The 8,551-nt window shown below is 35.3% G+C and overlaps 2 protein-coding genes across 5 annotated transcripts in view; both read right to left on the reverse strand.

Moving 5' to 3' along the window:
* LOC118733174 (pancreatic triacylglycerol lipase) overlaps positions 1-5,682 on the reverse strand; it is a 61,169-nt gene extending 55,487 nt beyond the window's left edge. Inside the window, exon 1 of the mRNA XM_036462455.1 lies at positions 4,924-5,682. Coding sequence (XP_036318348.1) covers positions 4,924-5,041 — 118 coding nt within the window. The 5' untranslated portion in view covers positions 5,042-5,682. The remainder of the gene's footprint in view (positions 1-4,923) is intronic.
* The window catches only part of LOC118733172 (glutamate receptor-interacting protein 1), a 179,760-nt gene that overhangs the window by 34,083 nt on the left and 137,126 nt on the right, over positions 1-8,551 (reverse strand). The gene's annotated exons all lie outside the window — the stretch shown is intronic.

Raw genomic sequence — 8,551 nt, forward strand, 5'->3', positions numbered from 1 at the left:
TGCGGAGGTGGTAATAGTTGATTACCATTGGCCACAGTGCCTACCCATTACTTTTTGGTCCAATAAATATTTTTTTTTTTTTTTTTATATACATACATGCAAACATACTGGTCTCCCCTCTCACTGAGTTATTCAACAAGTAATGGAAAAAAAATATTTTAAGACAAGCTTTTATCGATGTTTGTATTGCCAAATAATAGTTGCGTTCCCTAACTAGCAATAATTTACCAGAAAGCGCTCCCTTTTCCGGTTCCCTTGCAAAGCAGGGGAAAAATGGAAGAGTAAAATTGGTATTCTCTTTGTAAGATGTCGCACGATTTTACACGAAGAATTTTTCCTGGTAATATCTGGTAAACTGTCAAACCATCAGCTGTTCAATGTTGTTAAAACTAATTGAAAGTTGTATAAGCAAAAAAAAAGTACATCTGCATTTTTATCTTATTATATTATGTATATTTTTATGAAGAACTATCAAGTTGTCTAAGTATTTTTGTTGATTTACGCTCAAATAGGTTTTTTTTTACAACGTTCCGGCAACACTGGTGCTACTTCAAAGACCGCGTCATCGTCTCATAGTAACATAATTTCTATAGTATTTCCTATTATTTTTTCATGGAAAAAAAATTCGCTGGAAATTTCTATATATATACATATGTATGTAAATACATACATATTACATATTCAAATACTCTGCTCCCTACTAGTGCAAATAACCGATGACAGTTTTGCATAACTGTCCCATTGATAACTTTAAAAATTGATAATTTCACTTAAGGCTGAAGTGATTTTAATACTTTTTAGTACATACCAGACATACAAATGTATGTATGTATGTATGTAGATAATTAAAATAACTTTATTGCCATTTTACTTATCAACACAATTTGAACTCAATGAACTGCAATACGTGTCTAGGTCTGTGTTGTTTATATAGCAAAATATGAGCTTTAACTTACATATATTGGCTTTAATTAAATAATATGACTTTCGAAGGCAAAGTGACTTTCCCGGAGATTTGCGATGATTTAATTTTATATGAACCTTTTTTTTGTTTTAACGTTATTGTAGGCGGATAGTAACAATATTTATAAAAAAGTTTTGCTAGCAAAAGCACTGAGAGGAAATATATACATATGTACATATACAAACATTATCTGTATGCCTATTTACTTATTCGTTTCTTAAGAGATAGTAAAAACTGATTCCGTATTGTAGTAAAACCCACTGGAATAATCTGGGTAAAAATTATCAGTATTATAATATTACTTCTCTTATTAAATGGATTAATTCTTAGGAAGTTCTGCTTGTAACTCAGTGTGCCAGGTTACTGGTGTGAGAAATCGCCAGTTTGGTTATCAAAAATCGTCATTTGCATGTAAATATCTTCAACTTTTTAATAAACAGAACCAGGAAGCTCTTTTGGTTGTTTTCATTTTATTCTAGCTTCCGATTGCCGTATGTAAAAAATAAAAAGTTTAAAAGTTTAAAAGTTTAAAAGCGGGTAAATCAATGCAAAGTATTTTGATAGAATTTTCTTCTAATATTTTTTATATTTTTACAAGGTCTTGATTACACTCCGAAAGCATTCGAAAATCCAATGTGCACACTCTACTTTGTACGATTAGTACTGCAATTAAAAACCACTTGAAGTTTATGTTCATATCTAATAAGTAAATAATTAATGGTTCCGCATATCGATTTTCTCCTGTAGCCGCAAAGTTATTTACCCGTGAATCGATGAATTAAGACATTGAATATTAAAATGACATAAACATGGAAGATGCATTAGGTGCGAGTAAAGTGAAAATCTTACATATCTTTTGTTTGTTTGTAGTAAATATGTATGTAATAAAACATTTATAAAATTCATTTGGTTGACCGAACAGTGCGTCCTCGCATAACTTAAAAATCTTCAAAACAACTACTTACATACTTATTGATTTATGCCACACAGAAAAGCCTGAAGAAAAATATTCAACCAAAACCAGCTATGAATGTTTGTGAAAGAAACGGTTAACTAACCTCGTATTACATACATACATAGTTTACATATTACAAAATGTTTGATTGAACCTTCTAAATAAGCGGCTGGTATGCATCGCAGCGCTGTCACCGCCCAAGAGCTTTGGAGGGGGGCCAGTAATAAACGCAGTCACCGGCGGCGCGGCAGAAAATAGGAAGTAAGAAACTTGAAAAAATTAATGGAGAATTGATACCTTGCGGCTAAGGTAAGACCGGTGGTGCATTGCGGTACGGTGAACATTATGGCAATAAATGCACTAACTACCTTACTGGACTAGATTTACCACTATTTTACTTCCCAAAACAACTTACAAAAAAGCTCATATCCGTGTTGGCTAACTTTGACATTTCGCAATTTGCCGATCAAATTTGACCAGTTCTTGAAATCAAGTTTGTTGCGATGTAGTTATTCAATAATCGCTAACTTTGAGCTGGCATATGTATATTAGGGTGGTACTTACGAATTAATTTAGAACACACTGCTGATCTTTTAAGTTCAGTAGAGGTTGATGAGTAGAATAGAAAACATTAAAATTTTCAATTTGCATAAATACACAGGCGGATTAACTGGGCCATAATAAATTTGTGGCCAGGAATTTATCAAAAATTTGTTTGAACCTGATTAGGAGTTGGTTTATAAGTCAGTGGGTAGCTCAAGAAGTTAAGGTTACCTCCTATTTCGTATCTCCGATCAAGTTAAGAACTATTTATATAAAAGTTTATGGCATCAGGAATATGGTGAGCTCTGTTTTACCGGTCCTGCGGTCATAACTTTGAAGGTTAGATTAGGTTATGCGGCAGTCCTAAGTGGACTTACATGACCTTTGCATTTATTACCGTTTCCCTATGAACCACTTGGTGCTTAACAAAAAAGGAGCACAGGCTTCTAACATCAATCGCTTTGGGGTCATCGAGATCATTAAAGAAATAATTGCCCAGAGCTTTTGCTCTCCAATTTTATAGTGCTTTTATAGGCGATGGTAGAGAAAATGTTGAATGGTTTCTTCTTCGTCTTCATCCATGGAGTTTCTGCAATAGTCGTTCCAGGGTGCGCCTACTCTAGCTACATGTAAAACAATCAGAGAGATATTAGCCGCTGATAACTCCATTCGCTGTGCGAATTTCCCGCCCCCTGAAATTAAGGTGAGACTTAGGACGTTGAGCGATTATGGCTAGCCAGAGTGTTTTGGCCATATGGTCGGTTCCATTCGCCATCTTTCATTACCAATTTCTAAGAAGTTTTCATTCAGGAGATATTTACATGTTTGAAGAGGGATACTGACAGGAGTTCGTCAGCCTTGTAATTTATCTTAATGTCTCAGTCACCTCGTTAAGAAATCGGCGGCATTGAGCGACTACATTTGAAGTCAGCAAGATTTTTCCCAGGGATTTAATAGCCGCCTGACTGTCAGTGGAAATGTAGATATCATGACTAGGAATAGTATCACCCCGTACCAGTGATGCGGCTTTTGAGATAGGCATCAGTTCCGCTTTAAAAACACTGTAGTAGTCAGGAAGGCGGAAACTGAATGATAAGGCATATCACTGTTCCGAATAAACCCCACCAACAATTTGTATGTCTTATCGATCGGGATGGAGAGTATACATTAGTCGGTAATATAGGGTATAGAGATTGTCCCTGCCATCCCTAGAATAGCCGAACTGCTTGAAATTTTGTTCTGATTACTGTTTCGAGTAATAATTATGTATGTATGTATATATGAAGCTCGGCCGAAGACTTAGCAAAAGTTTAAACACTTAATTTGATAGTACAGTTTGTAGCTCCATACCTTAAAATTAAGGAACAAGCGACTTTTATTTTAAAATTAATCACATTTGAGACTATTTTAAGTAGTTAAGTACAAAATAAAACGTTTTTTGGTTAGGCCACTTCTGCATTCATGGCCTAATTTGTGCATGTATGTATGTATGTACATTAGGGAGGTCCTTAAAAATATCAACATCTATATTTTGTATGGGGCACTTCTTTATTTTGTTGTAGGAACACAATAAATAAATCCACGAAAGATTAAAATTTTATAAATAATTTTTGGGGGTTGCTGCCAAACAAAGAAAAATCTAAAACATTTTGAATTAAAATCTGGTAAATTTGACACATTATTTAAACTTATTCATATGAATTCATAAACTAACTGAGTTATAGCTGGCTAAAGTCAAAATTATGTAGAATTTTTGCATTTTAAAAATATTTAAATTTTTTCAAACTCTGGGTAGCGACCCAAACATTATTTTTAAATAAAAAAATTGTTGTAGACAACAACAAAAATAAAGTGGTGTCCCATATAAAATTTAGATGTTGATATTTGAAAGTCCACCCTAATGTAACTTGTTATAAAATTTCTAAACACGAGTTCGAAAAGACTTTCACAAAAATTTAAGAAGTTCATATTCGATATTTTCGAGACATTTTTCCGTCTTGAAGGAATGCTCATAAAAACAAGTAATTTTTAGCAGAAAAAAAACCGACTTCAATTCTCATATAAAAAAAAATATATATATATATATCTCATGATCTACTGATCGGATCTTAACCAGATTAGTATGGAACCACCTCTGAGACACTACCTTTCCGATGCAAAAAGAATTAATTAAAAATCGGTTGACGTGGTGCAAAGTTATGCGGTAACATACACAAAAAAAAAGAAAAAATGAAAATAAATTAAAAATATTCCGACGAACTGATAACCTCCTCCTTTTTTGGAAGTTAGTTAAAAAAGAGATCTACCGCAGACTTAAAACTCATCACAACCGCAGCCGATAAAAATCTGAGCTTTGTACCTATAGATCTTTATGTGCATTTGCTTACGGCAGGCTATAAATTCCGCAAATATGTATGTATGTATGTAGGTGTGGCATAATCCATATTAATAAAAAACTTACCACTCTTCTGTGATGGCGGCAGATCGACTAAGGTATTCACCGCAGCTCTACTGGTCTGGTTTGCCAAATAGAGCATCGTCTGTAGCATTAGACCACCAGTGGAGTTTGATATGTACATTCTGAGTTTGTTGTGTTTTTGTTGTTGTTTAGTAAATATTTCACCAGCAATTATTACTTTTTTTATTTGCTTATTTTAATGTCTTCTCACAACCTTATTAGTTTTTATGTTATTGTTGTTATTTTAACAGTTATTTACATTTTAGCAATGCAACGATCACTGCCCAAAAATAGTTTTCGAATTAATTATTCACAGCACATTTTTTCCTTATTTTTACACATTACTATTAAGCGATTAAAATTTAATTATTTTCAAGAATTGCAATCGGAAAAGTATACAGTCTTCACTTTTGTTTTAGCAAAAGTCTATTTGCTTTAATGCGCAGATTTTTGCTATACTAGGTACATAAATTATGAAATCTTCTATCATTAAGTCGGCGATTCACTTTCCGTTCTTTAAGTGCTGTTTTTTATTTCTTCTTATGTATGAAAATATGTATATATGTTGTTTATATGTAAATCTTTTTCTTCAACTTTCGCTTCGTCCATTCGTTGTCGACTTTGGTTCCAATTCTTTTAAGCTCATCTGTCTTGTTTGAAAAACGCCGCAATACTGAATCGAATTAGCGGAGTTGCGGCAATTTTATTGATATTTATGTACGTGTACTGTGACGCGCTCAATCTTCTGCTGCGAAACCAAGTCGAACCGATCGATCGTAAGTGATCGTAAGGCCGCCAACAGCTCGCAAGCGTTTTAAGACAGCCGCTAAGAAGACATAAAGTTTTTGATAATACAGAGTCGGCGCTCTATGGTGATCGGTTTGGTTCTTCGGCTTCCATTTCTATGTGATGTGTGTTGGAGTGGTGTGGTGTAGTCTTGGGAGGCGTTGGTGGGGTGAGGAGTGTGGAGTCGAGTGGTGCGCAAGACGAACTATTCATGGTTGATAATGACTACAAACATACATAGGCATATGTATGTAGCCACATGCAGGTTTGTTGTTGAAATCGCATTGATAGCTGGTACTGTTATGCCTGTAACTGATCTTGATTCTTGTGCGTAAAGTTAGATGGCAATTTATGGAAGTTATTGCAGAGACGCATGCACAAATGAGAGTTAGTGCACATAAATTTACATACAGGTATACATATGTATGCACGTACTCGTACATACACCCCGTTTCAATTGAATAGGTATGTACATCATGTTCATCAAGTTTCAAGTTAATATCTTTAGGTACTAGTGCGCATCGGAGAAGCTCCGTTTTAGTATCATTTTAAAGACTGATCAGTCCTGAAGGAATGTGATGAAAATAAGGTAATTCTATTCTTAAGTTTCTCTTCTTTCAGTGGCATTTTGTTGAATCTAAAGATTTACTTAGCCCTTTAAGGCACTTTAATTTAACCATTTAATGTTGTTAAATAATGCAGCGTGGATAATTAAAAAGAGGTGCGCACAGCGACCTTATCATCTACTATGCTCTGCACTCATCAAAATACCTCATTCAGCCCTACAATCCCCAGAGAATCTAGAAGAACTTTTGCTGACAGGGAGTGTATGTGCTTAGCCCTTGGCCACATTGCGCGCAGAATTGTTCCTGTATTCTCACCACTGTCTAACACACAACAAGCAGGTGCAGTGGTGTCTCTTTAGCCGAGTCGCACAAGCGACTTAAGTCTTGTGAATAGATTTCCAACGTGGGCAGATGTCTTCTCAATCTGCAGTGTCCCGTGAGGTTGCCCATGACAATCATCAATTTCTTTTGGCTTGGCGTCGTGCAATGGTTTTTTGTCAATTCTTCTCTCTCATTGTTATTATTTGTTTTTTGAGTTCTCCCCCCAATTGTGCGGGGACTTACCTCAACGAATAGTTCGGAGCCTTGCGAGCTGAGGTTGCTGCTTTCCACACTAATCCGTCCGCTACCTCAATTCTCTCCACTCGTCCGTGGCCTGGTATCCAAATCGATTGCCCGACACGTAAGTTTGGCAAAACAAGCAACTCCAAAGATTTTTCATTAAATTTACAGGGCAATTCTGGTTAAGACAGTAAATAGTCTTTCGTAAGACAAATGAAAGACAGATGGCAAGATAGTTCGTTAGACTTTTGTTATTCTATCACAAAAGCCTGAGAAAAGGCCACTTCACCACTCGTGGTGAAAAGCTATTTTGGGAGAAAGCACTTGTATGTCATTTAGTTCGCGTCGCTCGAACAGTCGCAATGGCCGAGTGAGTAGAGCATAGGCATGACTTTCGAAATATCTATCACGAGTACGGGTATCGGGCGGCGGATTTTTTTTTTTTTTATAAATTTCTTTTTTAATTAAGAAAAAAAATTATTTGTATATATGTATTTCATTTTTAAGAACTTTTTTTTTGCTTTAGGATTATTAATTATCTTAATTATGGTAGCATAAACACAGCCTTCTTATTTTGATTTTCGCCCAATATTACGATAATAATAAGCAGCTCTATTATTGCGCCCTCTGAACTTTTCATTAAGCCTTGTGTCTGTCAACAATATTTGTTCTTCTTTCAATTGAATTCCTAATGTAAAGTCGTGAACCTGCGAAAATTTCTATTTTTGAAAATTTTCTGCTTTCGGAAAGATGTGTATCTATTCAAGTGAGACCAGCTGTATTTACACTCAAACATACAAGTGCACACGTCTTTGCGCAGTTGATTTGGTAATTACTTTACTCACATGAGGGAATATGCGAGAATTGCATGTGGAAACCTCGGAATATATAAATAATAATAAAATAAACGCAATATATCAAGATTTTCCATTTCACGCACTTATCTTCAGTATTCAGTATTCTTTGACCATACATATGTATGTATATAAATCGGTATGTATCTACTGCACACTCGCTTTCTTAACTCTTTTGTACATACTTACATACATCTCTGCATGCTTACGTACTTAGCATTAGCATTAGCATTACCTTTCTTTTTTTTTTTTGTTTTTTTGCTCAAATTTGTACTGCCAGTTATGTTTAAGTAAGAATGACAAAAAGCATGTACACATCCTAGTTATTAGTTCAAAATGCTGCCTTGAATATTTTGTCGGGTATTTTTTGTTGTTAATATTCTATAGGTATATTCTCAGATATGCACCCAAGAACCTAAAGGTTAGTTTAGCTTAGCTTAGATAATTTTAAGGGACAGCCCCACAAGGGACCACGCTTACGCAAATAAAAAGAAGGGAATTAATGAACAGAGACGGTGGGTGAACAGAAACGGTGGGTCTTTACCAGACAGTTACTGAGTGATTTTGATAGAGTACGAGCCGAGTCGTTCGATCAGGCAGAATTGGGAGCCGCAGCCTAAATAGCTTAAGAAGTCAGGCCAGAAGGACCTGGAAAACCGAGCTTTTTACACAGCTCTCAATGAGCTGACTTAAATTCCAACTATCTGAGATTAGCGGCATACCTGGTAGGATGCTTTGGTTTCCGCTTGGCTTTGAAAATATGGCATTCACGCCCTAAACGAGGGTGGCCACTAGACTGGGTCGGTCCCCATACAAAAAAAAAAAGTTGCTAATGTCCGCCCCTAAATTTAAAGATTATGTTGA

This window comes from Rhagoletis pomonella, unplaced genomic scaffold (genome assembly GCF_013731165.1).
Source record: "Rhagoletis pomonella isolate Grant_MI unplaced genomic scaffold, Rhpom_1.0 Rhpom_scaffold_00002, whole genome shotgun sequence".
Classification (NCBI taxonomy): Eukaryota; Metazoa; Arthropoda; class Insecta; order Diptera; family Tephritidae; genus Rhagoletis; species Rhagoletis pomonella.